At 37.7% G+C, this 15,418-nt stretch overlaps 2 protein-coding genes across 14 annotated transcripts in view; one reads left to right on the top strand and one right to left on the bottom strand.

Annotated features, from left to right (window-relative positions):
* unc79 (UNC-79 domain-containing protein) overlaps positions 1-15,418 on the top strand; it is a 216,704-nt gene that overhangs the window by 140,276 nt on the left and 61,010 nt on the right. For 11 of the 13 annotated variants that reach the window (XM_071687677.1, XM_071687676.1, XM_071687673.1 and 8 more), the window contains 6 exons: positions 1,884-1,967; positions 2,250-2,331; positions 4,401-4,633; positions 6,047-6,206; positions 11,168-11,272; positions 14,014-14,110. In XM_071687677.1, coding sequence (XP_071543778.1) covers positions 1,884-1,967; positions 2,250-2,331; positions 4,401-4,633; positions 6,047-6,206; positions 11,168-11,272; positions 14,014-14,110 — 761 coding nt within the window. The remainder of the gene's footprint in view (positions 1-1,883; positions 1,968-2,249; positions 2,332-4,400; positions 4,634-6,046; positions 6,207-11,167; positions 11,273-14,013; positions 14,111-15,418) is intronic. The other 2 variants (XM_071687675.1, XM_071687674.1) reach the window with 1 other exon arrangement.
* The window catches only part of LOC139762701 (alkylglycerol monooxygenase-like), a 255,753-nt gene that overhangs the window by 195,745 nt on the left and 44,590 nt on the right, over positions 1-15,418 (bottom strand). The gene's annotated exons all lie outside the window — the stretch shown is intronic.

Here is a 15,418-nt window from a genome sequence, read left to right as displayed (position 1 = left end):
GGTGATGTCCAGAGCATAGATCAGAAAGTGTAACTGGTGTAGATCTGGGAGAGTGTAGCTTCAGATGAGTGTATGTCTGATGGGGTGGCATTTTAGACTAGGTTAGGGAGTTGGTTTTTAAGTGCTTTTTGGTTCATGTCACTGTGTATATATATTGCCAATATTGAGTTTGTTGAAGGTAGATGATCTTGGAGTATAAGTTACTGAAGTGTGAGGCAGGGGTAAGCTTTTTATATCTATTAGTGGGGTTAAGATTAGTTATAGAGCAGTGTGGATGAGACAGATCTTGTACTGTTGCAAAGAATTGAGTGCCATGCATGTTAAAACAGAATTGTACTATAGGAGCTTTGTTGCATTGTGGTGGTATTGTGTATGGTTGCTAGGCAACTAGTGATTGTTCTGAGTGCTATGTTATGTATGGTTTACAGCTTTGTGATATTTGCTTTTAAGAACCATGGATGACTAGGCAGGTTAGTCATAGTTTAGGTTAGAGCAGATAGATTTTTTGTAAGGGATACGAAGATCTTTTCCTCGTCTAAATATGGTACCAGTTAGTGTTCTGAGATCACTTGGTTTGTATGCTGCTTTTGTGTTGATGCTTTTAGTGCAAGGATAGATCTTATGGGTGTGTAGAATGTGATGCTGGGGGAGTGGATGTAAGCAAATGAGGCATTCTTAATCTATTACTGGCACTACCTCATTAACATGAAAATGGCAAACAAAAATGAGATGAGGAGTAAGTTTGCAGTCTGTTGGAGGTGGAAAGCCTTAGGAAATGAGTCGTTGCTATTTGCTGATAACACAACACTAATGGCAGATTCATAGGAGAAACTGCAGAAGCTGGTTTTGGAAGAGTGTGTAAAAGAGAAAGTTGAGAATTAATGTGAATAAAAGTAAGTTTAACAAATGAGAGTCAGGTTGATTAAATTGTAAGTTTGAATGCAGTTACCCTGGAGACACTGGAGTGTTTTAGATTCCAAGGATTTGATTTGGCAATGGATGGAACCATGTGGGTTATAATAAGCCACAGGGTGGATGAGGGGGGGCAAAGGATCTGGGTACATCTTTGAGGGCAAAGATGGGTATGTTTGATGTATAGTAATCCTCATGGTGTTGTATGGATGGGAGGTCTAGGCCCTAGATAGAAAAGTATGGAGGAGAGTTGATGTGTTAGAAATTAGATATTTGAGGACAATATGTGCTGTAAAGAGAGTTGAATGAAAAATGATAGGGTAGATACAAGTGTATTAGTAAGGAGAGTATGTATGAGAAAATGGAAGACTGTGCTGAAATGGCTTGGATATATAGAGAGGATAAGTAAGGGGAGGCTGACTAAGAGCGTGTACATGTTGGGAGTGGGGGAACAAAGAGAGAGAGAGAGAGAGAGAGAGAGAGAGAGAGAGAGAGAGAGAGATGGAAACCAAGGAGGAGGTGGATGGATGAAGTGAAAAATGTTTTGAGTGATTGGGGCCGGAGGGTGAGCATGTACATGGGACAGTGTGCATTGGAGCAATGTGGTATTGTTAATCCTTGTTGTTTTTTCACCTATATAGTGTACAATAATTCTTTAAACATGGTTAATTACAATTTCATTTATACCTTCCTTGGGTACAGTAGGTGTATTCTAAGAAAATAAAGTTTCTTTAAAAAGTGTTATGTTAAAACCAAGTAGTCTTTCACTTTGTATTTCTTGAAAAAAATAATTTGATGAATATCTGTGAAGCACAAAAAAAATGTTGTGAAATTTCCAGTATGCTGGATGAAAAGCAGTGAAACTGTTTTCCTGGAGACTGATTGAATTTTTGGACCTCCTCTATGATCTTTTATATTTTCAATGATATGATATTTCATATTCAGCTTATAATACATAGTTGGTTTTTCAGGGGCATGACAGTTCATAGTCATCACAAGTTGGGTACTGGTGGATCTGAAGATAGCAAGAAGCAACGAAAGAACAATGAGGCCAAGTAAGTACATGATGATAAAACTGTCAAGATGAAATGTTCAGAAACACTGGAATAGTTTTTATATTCTTTGCAAAATTCATGAACACTTAGAAAAAAGTTGTTTACTTAAGATTTCATATTCAAATTCCTTAGGTAACCTGCATAGGAATTATGACTGTGCTTTGTACATTGTTCTAAGGGTGGTTGATTTCCCAGTCCGTTAAGTTTAATGTGATTGATAAATGGATTTTGAATAGCTCTGTCACATATCTCAGCTGATAGTGTAATACATATGTTATTTAGCTTGGTACCTGATGAAGATGATGCTGAACCAGAATTGGAAGCCATACCTGAAAGTCCAAAGACTGACAGTCCAAGTTGCCAGGTATGTTTAGAATTTGCACTCTCTGCAATAGACTTATAATTACTGATGTATGCGTATGTAGCATGTAGTTGTAAAAAAGAGGAAGTTAAATCACTTTTTGAAGGAGACTAAAAAGGACAATTGAGGTTATGGATCTAGCAGAAAAATTATGTGTAATAATATGAGTAGACAGGGTAGGGATCAGCAAAGGAGTGGTAGCTATGTATGAGTTTCTAAATGGAAATTAAGAAATTGAAAACAATATGTGGATTGCCAGCATTACAGAGTATGAGTTTTGCAGATGCATATTTTTCAAAGTGAATATCATAAATATGTGTGGAAATAAGAAAAGTGTGGTTGAGATAGCAGAAGAGGGTGTGTTGAAATGGTTTCGAAATATGGAGAGAATGAGTGAGAAAAGATTGACAAAGAGGATATATGTGTCAGAGTGGAGGGAACAAGGAGGAGTGGGAGACCAAATTGGAGGTTGAATGATGGAGAGGTGTGTAAGGAATAGAGTGAATTGGAATGATGTGGTATACCGGGGTCAATGTGCTGTCAGTGGACTGAACCAGGGCATGTGAAATGCCTGGGGTAAACCATGGAAAGGTCTGTGGGGCCTGGATGTGGATAGGGAGCTGTGGTTTTGGTGCATTACACATGACAGCTAGAGACTGAGTGTGAATGAATGTGGCCTTTTTTGTCTGTTTTCCTGTTGCTACATCGTTGACGCAGGAAACAGCGATTAAGTATAATCATAAGAAAATAATAAAATGTGTTGTATAGGAGCAGAGATGACAGGGTAGACAAGAGCATGGTTGATGTATTTCTAGAACATACAAATGTTATAGATAATGTTCAGGCTGTGAGAAAGCATGGTAGGGGCATTATAGATTATATAATAGAAATGGTTTGAAATGGTTTGGGCACATGGAGAGAATGAGTGAGGAAAGATTGACCAAGAGGATATATGTGTCGGAGGTGGAGGGAACGAGGAGAAGTGGGAGACCAAATTGAAGGTGGAAAGATGGAGTGAAAAAGATTTTGAGTGATCGGGGCCTGAACATGCAGGAGGGTGAAAGGCAGGCAAGGAAAAGAGTGAATTGGATCGATATGGTATACTGGGGTAGACATACTGTCAATGGATTGAATCAGGGCATGTGAAGCGTCTGGGGTAAACCATGGAAAGTTCTGTGGGGCCTGGATGTGGAAAGGTAGCTGTGGTTTCGGGCATTATTACATGACAGCTAGAGACTGAGTGTGAATGAATGGGGCCTTTGTTGTCTTTTCCTAGCGCTACCTCACACACATAAGGGGGGAGGGGGATGTTACTCCACGTGTGGTGAGGTGGTGATGGGAATGAATAAAGGCACTGTGAATTGTGTGCATGTGTATATATGTATGTGTCTGTGTGTGTATATATATGTGTACATTGAGATGTATGGGTATGTATATTTGCATGTGTGGACGTGTATGTATATACATGTGTATGGGGATGGGTTGGGCCATTTCTTTCGTCTGTTTCTTTGCGCTACCTCGCAAACGTGGGAGACAGCGACAAAGTAAAATAAGTAAATAAATAATAGAAGTAGCTTGTATGTTATAAATGGTATATGATAGAACATGTAAAAAAAAAAAAAAAAAAGGATGAGAAGCTGAGAAATCTGTTTCCCACATTAGCAAGGTACCACCATGAACAAATGAAGAATTTCACTGAAAAACTTTATGAAACCATATTAGTGTTATCTAAAGGACTTTAATGTATTTATTTAACTGTTATGTCCATCATATATATTCTCTCTTATGTAAACACTATAAAAAAGTTATATGAACTTTCAGTGGCTTTCATACTTTAGATTACCAACTTGCAACTTGGATGAAAGAGTTGGACTTGGTGGAAGGAAGTATTTAGAAAAACTTTGACTTCTATAATGTAACCAAACCATCTGTGATTTCCAAGTTACTGGAGTTTGTAAGATATTGATGCCTTATTATTGAGATTTTTCTTCATTAGCATTGCTATTGTTTTATACAGCAGGACCTTAACACCTTTAGAAAATTAAATACTGGTATTTTTATCTAAACTGCAGGAGACTTTCAGTGAATTGGAGCCTTATGAGAACCTAGTTAAGGGTGAACAGGCAGTCTTGAGAGTGGAACATGATCGCAGTACAAAAGCTGATGCCACACATACCGCATGTGCAATGCCTTCTCCAGCTATAGCAACTGCCTCCATCATAGTTCCTCAAACCATTCGTGCACAAGCTGTCACATCAGTCATGGCCTCCCAGATACAAGCTTTTGATGAATCCTTCACAGTTAAGTAGGTTTCTTTGTACTTTCAAAGTTAATATCTTTAGGTCATACTATTCTTTTAGTAGTTCCTTTTCCATTGGTTACCTATGGAAAAATACTCATGTAGAAAATATAGAGGCTTTTACCTTCTATCATGATGAATGTTCCCTTTAGGCACCATTGGTAGCAGGACCCTTTTTTTTTATGAAGAGTTTTCAGTTTTTCTATTTTTCATTTTATAGCTGAGACAGCACAGGCTGCTGAGGTCCTTATCAAGGCCATCCTGCATGGGCTATAGATAGGGTTGCACAGAGGAGGGTGAATGTGTTGGAAATGAGATGTTTAAGGACAATGTGTGGTGTGAGAGGGTTTGATTGAGTAAGTAATGAAAGGGTAAGAGAGATGTGTGATAATAAAAAGAGTGCAGTTGAGAATGCAGAAGAGGGTGTATTGAAATGGTTTGGTCACATGGAGAGAATGAGTGAGGAAAGATTGACAAAGAGGATATATGTGTCAGAGGTGGAGGGAACAAGAAGTAGGAGACCAAATTGGAGGTGGAAGGATGGAGTGAAAAAGATTTTGAGCGATCGGGGCCTGAACATACAGGAGGCTGAAAGGCATGCAAGGAATAGAGTGAATTGGAACGATGTGGTATACCGGGCTTGAAGTGCTGTCAGTGGATTGAACCAGGGCATGTGAAGCGTCTGGGGTAAACCATGGAAAGTTGTATGGGGCCTGGATGTGGAAAGGGAGGTGTGGTTTTGGTGCACTACATATGATACCAGGATTTGAACCTATGCATTCGACCCAGGGCAGCCCGTGTTTGCTTCATGGTTAGGAACACTAACTGCTGCACCACAGGAATCCATAGAAGTCCTCATCAAGGCCACACATTGAAAAAAAGAAAGACAAAATAGATAGATAAAAAAGTAAAAGAACATTATAACAGTTCTTGATAACACTGTAAACTTGACTTTGAAAATGAATTGGTTTTAGTTTATGTGAAAGACATAATAGGGTAGAATTCTAAAGCACAGCAGTAGGGGGATACAGATAAAGCAGCACTCCACCTTTAAGATGCCAAAAGCCATACTGTGATTTTCTAACAAACTGGCTTATCAAGCACAGCATGGCATAGCTTATGGCAAGGGAGCAAAAACGAAGTGATAACTATAGCATTTACCATCATGTTACTCTTTTCTGCCACACACATTGCATATCTTAATCATGGGACCATCAGGAACAGTGTTTAACCATTCATTTCAACTCCTTTTAATAGTGTCTGAGTTTTTTCCCCTTGGTATGTTTACTGACTTATCAAACTGTGTGCTTTAACTATCCACACACTCAACAATCACTTTTTGTTCCACTTTGTGCCATCATTCTTTTTCTTTCTCTTTTATTTCTCTTATTCATATCTAAAACATTTCCCTGGTTTCAGAATCCATGATGCTGAGCTTGCCAAGATAGATTTAAATATTCAAGACAATGAGAGAGGAGTATCAGGGAATTTACAAAGCAACAGTGACCACATAGATAACAATTATCATCAGATATGGACTCTTGGACGCGATGATTCTGAGGATGTCAGCTACTTAGAGGTAGGTTGCTTTTTTATGTTAATGTAATTTGAATTAATGTAGGTCTTTTCACACCTGTCAGCTGTTTCCTGCTTTAATGAAAAAGTGACTCAAACAGATGCAATGGTCTCATTTGCTCACATTCACTCTTTAGCTGTCCTGTACACTCGATCAAAATCAGAACCCCCCTCCAAAATCAGACCTCACAGAACATTCCATGTTTTTCCCTGACCACTTCAGACGTTCTGATTCAGTCCACTGATAGCCTGACATCCCCTTCTTACCACAACATTCTGATTTGTTCTGTACCATGCTCAGTGCCTCTTTCATTCCATCTTTCCTTTTCTTTCTCAGTCTCCCTCTCCCCTTGACTCCCTCCACTTCTGCTTTATATGTCCTCTTTGTCAGTCTTTCTTTGCTCATCTTTACATGTCCAAACCATTTCAGCTTTTTTGATCATATTCCACTTACTGCTACACCTCCCTTTTACAGTGTTATTATGTATGTGATCAACCCTCCTCACACCATAAATTTTCTTCAGGAATTTCAATTCCAACACAGAAGGCTTACATTTTATGAATGGAAAGAAAGCCTATTATGGCTGTCATTCCTAAATAGATGTTTAAAACATAAGACCTGCCCACATCAAACAGATATTGTACTTCCATAAGAAAATATTGTGAAAGAAATATCCAACTGTATATTAGTTTGTAGACATAACATCACAAATTGAGAAGATTTATCGTAAATACGAAGAAAGAAAATTTGGAATCACTTTTCACAGAATGAAAGTAATCATATCAAGATCTCATTTGTTTGTTTAGCCAAGAGAGCTTGATTGAATGTGAAGTGTATAAATATACTAGAGAGCTTGATTGAATGTGAAGTGTATAAATATACTATGTAATGATCAAAGGATAGGACTAAAGTTCATCCTTGCAAAAAAAAAAAAAAAAGATAAGTAGAATTAACTCAAATGACAGAAGTGATGATGCTGACAAATTACTGTATGGTTTAAAAACCAGTAAGTTAAGGATGACTGTCATAGTTAGCATTTATGATGCACACCTGTATGAAAACATATGACTAACTAAATGATATTCATCAAACCAGGAGTGAGGCAAAGAGCAAGCTCATGTCAGGAATGCCTTTAATGTCCAGACACATTTATTTTACTATGCACCGAATTTGCCAAGGTAAGTGCTAGGGAGATGTAACTGCTGTGATGAAAGTCAGTATTCTAATAGAGTCAGAAAGTGAAGGATGTTGTGGAAGGAAAAACAAACTACAGGTACACCACCAATTTTCCGGCACTCTTGGTTCCAAAGCCTTGCCGGATTAACCATTTTGCCGGACCAACTGTGGTCAGGTAATTATTATTCATCAACACACCTCTAAACCACTAATTATACATCTCCCATGTGTCTAAAGTATACCAAGGACTGCTAGGCATTTAAATCAAACAAATATCTTGAGCACCTTAAGATGATAAGTCTGTCCTTAAATTGTTTGAATCCTGTGGGGTCTTCTTCATCTTCTGCTAGTGTTTTCCTAGGTGTGCATTGCCAGAATAATGCAGTTTCATCTGCATTATACACCTGCTCAGGACTGAGGTGCTCGTCAGCTATGGGTTTCGCAAATTTGTCCACATACTCGTCAGCTCCTTTGTGGTTTGCAGACCACTTTTCTCTCCACACTTTATTCATGGAAATTCCATGATGCTTCTTGAATCTTTGAAGCCGTCCTTCACTATAGCCACATTCATGTTGTAATCTAAGTTCTTTATGGAACAACTTAGCCTGGTCCATTATCATGCTACCTGACAAGTCCTCTCCATCACTCCGATGCTGTTGAAACCAATCATCATCACTCGATTGTGCTCAGTACTCTTACCATCTTTCATAGTTTTTCTAATCATCATTTGCTTCTTGGAATCACTGTCTAGATAGAATTTCAATATTTTCTCCCTTTACCTCTTTATATCATAAACAGTTGACGAACTGTAGATGTCACACAGCTTACGCACCAGAGCACCATGGTCCATTTTTTTCAACAGTTCTTCTTTATCCTAGCTCGATATGGACTGGTGTTTACATATGACACCACGACTGACACTCTCACATGTCTTAGAAGCCATAGCTAGGGTTAGATTTAAGCAAAATAAGCTAAGAATCTCACAGAATTGCAGTATCACCACCAAGTGCAGTGTAAAGAATGTAAATAAGCGCGCCCTACACACAACGCCATCTGTGGCCACCCGGTAAACTAGTCTGGTGGCTGCGGTAATTTCGAGTTCCCTCACGTAATTTTGTCTGGACTAAAGGAGGTGCCGAATCATCACTTGTCGGAAAATCGGTGGTGTACCTGTACCACCAAGAAGTGCACTAACTAAAGTAGGCACATCATAAAGGATTCATCAGTCCTTAAAAAAGCCTTTAAAGAAAATATAGCATGCTGTCTATTGCACTCAGTCAAAGTTCACAGGCACATAGGAGAGATTTCCATGTTGAACATGAAGAAACTTTTGCGTATACATCAGAGTTATGATGTAGAACTTTATAAGCTTAAGGAGCGTGTCATACCTCAGTGGCTTGCTGATTATGAATAATATCAATGGAGAAGGGAGAGAGAACCAATATTGCTTTGCAGAGTGAATCTGGTTGTGAGTTCAGACTGAGATAGCTGATGTCAGATTATGTTGGACTTGACTCTTTCAATTGAGTATGTAGATCTAGATCCTTTGTAGGTCTGAGAGCAGTTTTCCATACAAGGATGAATCATTCAACTGTACAATCAAAACAGCTCTTCAGAAGAGAAGAACTTTGAGCACCTCAACAGGAGCTCCAATTCCTTAAAGGCAGACATAGCTTTGTCACAGGAGACAGCGACAAAGCAAAATAAAATAATAAATAAAAAAGTATGTTTAATGTATGAGTGGTGGAATTGCAGAGCCATCAAAAGAGACAGAAATGTTTTAAGAGGAATTTTGAGGAGAAATATGAAGAAATTCGGTTTGAGAGGCATTCATCTTAGCTAGGTTACATCTGCCCCTCTGGAAAATCCTGTTTTAATTTTTGTTTATAAAGGCAGTGTTGATGAGATAGAACATACATAAAGCAAGAGAAGATATAGATTTTTAAAACTAGTGGAGAAACATGGCATTTACTGATTTATTGACATAAGAGTGTATTTGGTTATCTGTTGAAGAAAGAAATCTTTGATGAGAGAGAGGAAGAGTGTAAGAGACAGTACAGAATGCTTATGGACATTACCACTGATAGGAAAAGGGGTTGATCCATCAACAATTATGGAGATAAACTAGGTAGAGAGAAAGCTAGACATGAGAGAACAGAGTGAGACAGGAAAGCCAAAACAGGGGAGCTTGGAGACAGAACTGCAGCTCCACACCAATCAAGAACCTTTGATACATCAGGTGCATCAACACAGAATTCCCATTTGTCATTTGGAGAGGATGACTAGACATTAGTAAGATAAGAAAGAATATCACTAATTAATCTTGCCTTGTGAAGCTGTAGTTTTGATCAGAGAGAAGGCTGAGAGATTCAAGATTTGTAAGGATATGAAAGCTAACAACAGATTCAAAGACTTTTGGAAAAGGTAGAAGTCAGAGCAACAGGAGGATAACTGGAAGGGTAAGAATAATTACCTTTTTTCTGGGATAAGCTGTACCTGCAAAATTTGAATATGATTGAAAAGTTCTGGCTTTTAAGTATTGGCAGAAAAGATGAGCGAACATAAGTTTGGAAGCACAAACCTCCAGTACATGAGAAAGGATGCCATATGGTCCATATATGGTTTTGCTTATGTCTAGAGAGATAACTTCTTCTGGACTATATAAAGAGAGCTTATAAGGAGGGGTAGAGCATTAGGAGGAGGTGTGTCCAGGGGCAGTTAATGTTAGAGTCATCTTAGATGAGAAAAGAGATCCATAAAGAATTGCTTTGTCTTTTGGAAAATCTGAGCAGAAAAGTAAAATTATAGGTAGTATGGCTGAAAGTGTTTGTGATACTTTTTTCTAAAGACAAGAGAGACCTATCAGTAGAAAAAGAAAAGTTTGCTAAGTGGAATAGAGAGATTTTTACTAGATTCAGGATTCTAAACCTCTTGTCTGAATTGCCTAGGAATGGAAACGGTTAACCACATACTAGAAGAATTGATAGCCTTGGAGGATGGGGGTTATATGCCTCCAATACTGCATTGACAACCTGTACTTTACGCTCAGCAGATAAAAACATCATCTAAGACTGTAATCATGCCCATGAAAGTCAGATGGCATTTTGTCAATGTAGTTCAAGCATCTCAAGTGAAGGACCAAAATTTGATGTTAAAAAAAAAGGAAAATGTGTGACTAGCAAGGAGACATTAACAAGAATGTGGTCAGTTGAACCAGTGGGTGGTGGGATTGTCGAGGTCTAGCATGAAAGACAGGTGATTAACAGATCCAGAGTGTAAAGAGAGTGGTCATTACCTTTTGGGATATGAGTAGGGTGAAGGCACATGTGAAATGATTCCCTCTGGGCATATGCACTGAGCCTTCTCCAAATCTTTTAATTTTCGTAAAGAATAAATGTTCAGTGAGCCAATATTTGGACATGTTGGGCATTCAGATAATTAATCAGTGACTAAAAAATTCCTGATATTTAGCATTTAATGGCATTTATAAATATTCTATGCAGTATATCTCAATAAGTGTCATTTAGTCAGCCACTTTTTCCTGTAGTTTGGAGTTGTTAGATATTTTTGCTGAAAAGGTAAGATAATTATTAGATTTACATGTCTCTGTTTTAGTAAAGGTGTACTTGTCATGTAATTTACATAAACGTATGTGTTATTAAGGTATACTTGTATTGTAATTTACATAAATCTAAGTGTTTTTAGAGTATAATGAAACATTCAGTATTATACCTTGTGTATACTATATTTCCAATAACCTATGCATGCCTTCTTCCTCTGTTATGTAGAAAAGCAAAGTAGCCTCAGCCAAAGCCTTCCACAAGCCAAAGGTTCAGCGTATGAGCACTGTTGACCTCGGCTTTTTAGGTCTTAGTTCAACCCAGGATAACCAGGTAATTCATACGAACCTTGAAAATTACCTGTAAGTTAATGAAATACCAATGCACTCTTTTATTCATATTTGCATTTGTCATATTTATTGTTTGCATTAGCATGCTAGCACACCAATTAATATTTTTGAAGCAAATATCTATGTTGAAATTATAATACAAATTTGGAATGCTTATCAGAATATAAAATTTGTTTGAATCAGTATTTTTCATATTTCTGTATTTGTATGCAAAAGAGAAGTTTTCTTTGTGCATTCACAAAAATTGCTGGTTGATAATTAGGTTTACTGCTGTTGTAATGCAGCACATGCACAGTTTTGAATTTCGCTTGTATGATGAGAAAGAGAACAGGATCAATATGAAAAGTTAGTAAGCTTATGTCAGTGTAGAAAATTTTTAAAACCTTACTCTTATTTCATATCCTCTTTGTAGCACCCATCACCTGATGAGGGTACAGAAATGTTTTAGATTATAATGATGATGATGATCATCATCAAAAATCCCCAACACCCTTTTCATGGGGCTCCTAGAGCTTTGAAGCTCCACTCCTGTCAGAAGTAGGGAATTGATTGGCTCCTTTGGATCAAGAAGTTCTTCGATGAGATTGCACTATTTCTCATCTAATGAGGATGATTTAGTCTCAACAGAAGTGACTTCCCACCGTCAGTGTAACCATTTGTAGGCAGGGTCTGGTAACCCTTTCTTAAGATCTGCTGATTCTTATATGGACCCTAAATATTGGCAGATATGCCATAATGCTTTTAGCCCATTAAAGCATCTATTAAGATATGGACTGCAAAATCTAGACCTAGTCTTTACTGTTCATATGGTAAACAGGATATATCTTTTCTCATAACTAGTATACTTTGCTTTTCTGCTCCAGGATGAATCTCAAATAGACAACTAGGAGTAGCCACCAAGAAAGATGGCATTATACAACAAGCAAGGTGAAAGAATTGAAAAAATACATGTATTCAAGTGAAATATATTTAAATCAAGGCTTTCATGCTTCGGGTGTTTTCTGTAGAACATTACTCACCTTTAGTGAGATATCGTATATCAGGCAGCATGGTGCATGAAGTCATTTGAATTTGTTTTGCCACCTCACTTACCCCATATTTTTGAGGGTGGGGAGATATGACTTTTGCTCAGTTTCCCTATCCTAATGATACTTTTGTTCTATTTGTTCTGGGTGATAGTTTTTCACTTCCAGCAATTAACCATGGGTCCTAAGAAGCTGTCTCAGGAAGCAATGCCCTGCATTCTTGCTTGAAGCAACATTCTTGCTTGGAAGCAAGAAAATGTGTCGGCAAGTGAGATTTCGAGATGTAATGGCTGGGCTGACTTCACCATTAGGACATTTGTTTGGGCTTCCTTCTGTCATTCTTTCCCAGAAAGCTGAATATGGTTGACCTAGGAAGACTATTACGGTGATTGATAACCTGATAGGGATGAAGTTTTCAACAACTCATGTTTCATAGGTACTTGTAAGTAGGTACGTACTCTTTCTCACTCCCAGATAAACTCAGAATAGATAATTATGTAATGCAGGTGGCATCTGACAAGAATAATTTCATTCATCAAGCGAGATGTGCACTGCCTTCATAGCAAAATCTTGTCGTAGATACTTGAAGGTAAGTATTGCACCGTGGCCTAATATGTATCCCTTTGATAGATGTGATTCCAGGACCGTTATTCATAATAATAAGGTCTTGGTTTTGATATGACCACTTCATATTGATAAGAAAAATGCAGTTTCCTGTATCGTTTTCTTCAAGTTTGCTTTCATGTTTCAGCATCTTCTTACACATTCTCCCAAGTTCTGATGCCAGTTTCTGGAGTTTCTTTCTTGAGTCTGCCTCCAAAGCTATGTCATCTGCAAACAACAACTTACTTGCCCTCCCACCCCTAACCCATCTGGGAGTATACTATAGACCTGCCCTTGCTCTGAGACCCTCACAGTTTGGCCAGAAATGTAATCCCCCTTATAATGGGTTTGGACTATTGAACTTATGACAGTTTTGACTTGCAATATGTTTTCTAGGAACTTAATCCTAACTTGAAGCCCTAGTGTAAGTCACTTTTCTCTATAAGTTACTTGTTCATCTAGTATAACTGCTGCAAATTAAATGAGTAGTCTTCTCATCATCTTCAACCATCATGTCCATATCAGGACAAAGGGTAATATTTGAGAGAGTTGAGTTTAGGAGAATAAATCATTAATTTTTCTAATTACATATGTCAGGGGTTTGTCTTTTTATAAATCTGTATTTTTTAATTCACATATCACAAGTTATTGCATGTATTGCTTACTACTCAAAAAATATTTGTCTTCACTTTTCTTGTTTCATACTGCAGCTAATTTTGCATGCCTTTTTTCTCTCGATACTTCAGCTCATTACCAGTCTCACATGTTCGCCCTTTCTCTGTAATTTTTCAATCGTTCAACATACAGCACCAAATTTGTATTAGAGGGCTTTATTCATATCAGTGAGTTTGATCTTTTCAGCAAAGTTTTAGAATTAGTTCATTGCTTTGCATCATGTCTTGAAGAGAGAATTTGCGTTCTTTAAACAGAAAATTATTTATTCTCGAATACCAAAGGGTAAGGCAGAAAGCTCAAGTAATGGAACTGCTTATATCAATTATCAGTAGAGATTAATAAACATTACTTCTATATTTTTTTATTTTCCTGTGTTTATATTGAATTGGCATATACTACACTGTATATTAATGTATTTCAGCAACAAAAGGCAAATGGACAGGATACAAAGAAAACTCCCATAACAAGTAGCCACCTTTCTCCAAAATCAGTTCAGTCCTATGGACAAAGTGGTGCAGGTTGGTTTTTCATGTACAGTTTGCATAATAATTTGTAGCACCTTCTACAGAATACCTAAATATCCACTTCTTTTATCTGATGTTGAGATTTGCCAATATTTTAGCAGAGATAATCTTAAATTTTCTTTGTTTTGATGCACATGAGTGCAGATTTTAAAGCACATTAACCCTTTCAGTGCTGTTGTACTCATCAGTGCAAGACCTCAGTCTAGCTGCCTATTAACATAAATTCCACATGCACAGTAAAATCTATAACTCTGGCAAAGTTAGGGGGATAGTTGCATGCCTTTTACTGGAGCTTATTTCATGTGAGGCAAATCTATAGCATCCAATATGTCCCTGCCAGCCCCACCACCCATATCTGAGTGTTCTGCACTCCTGCTGCCCATGTGATTATCACTGAAAATAAGGTAAGTGCTGGATGGCTTTAACAAAAGAAAAAAATTAACATTCTCCTTTGTCTGAAGTGGAAGAGTACAGTGAGGAGGAAGCACTTTGAGACCAGGAAGCAGGCGCCATGCAGGACCAGCGGGATTAGTAAGTCTTAATGCATTTCCATGTTTAAGAGGCAGTGATTGCACTGTGGCCTAATGTGTATCCCTTTGATAAATGTGATTGCAGGACCATTATCCATAATAATAAGGTATTGGTTTTGATATGAGCACTTCATATTGATATAAAAAATGCAGTTTCCTGTATCTTTTTCACAGTAGGGGTAGACTAAAAAACAAAAGGGTTAAGATATGCAGTAAGTGTGAGATTTATTAATATATTAGCTTAGGATGATATTTTAAAAGAAAGGACAAGGATAGGAATTAGCACCGTTAAAGAGAGCTTTTGTTTTCCATACATTGATGAATTTGATATGATGAATAGGAATAGGATTGCATAGCAGGAGGAAATTATAATGCAAATGGCTCCAAGCTCACTGTTTCGAGATTGCTCAGATATAAAATCATAGTCAGGGTTGCCCTATGGAAATGATGCCGTGTGAAATAACTTGTGTTGATTAAAAGAATTGTCCTCAGACCTCCTGTGGCCCACTGATAGATGGTACATGATAATTATCATTTTTCATCTTAAGAGTACTCCACATGGAAGTAGGAAAATGGACTCCTTAGAGCAAAGAGGCCCTCGTTTAGACAAATTAAAAGTTTGGAGAAGAAAAAGAATCCTCAACATCCTCTGCAAGTAATTCATTTGCCCCTCTCTGAGCTGTGCTTCATCATCTTGGTCACCCAGCTGTGAGCCTTTAGGGATCCCACAAGTCTCCCTTGCCCAGCTTAAGAAGGGTTCACTGATGTTTGT

Source organism: Panulirus ornatus, chromosome 44 (assembly GCF_036320965.1).
Source record: "Panulirus ornatus isolate Po-2019 chromosome 44, ASM3632096v1, whole genome shotgun sequence".
Taxonomy (NCBI): domain Eukaryota; kingdom Metazoa; phylum Arthropoda; class Malacostraca; order Decapoda; family Palinuridae; genus Panulirus; species Panulirus ornatus.
This window is presented reverse-complemented; position numbering and strand designations above follow the sequence as displayed.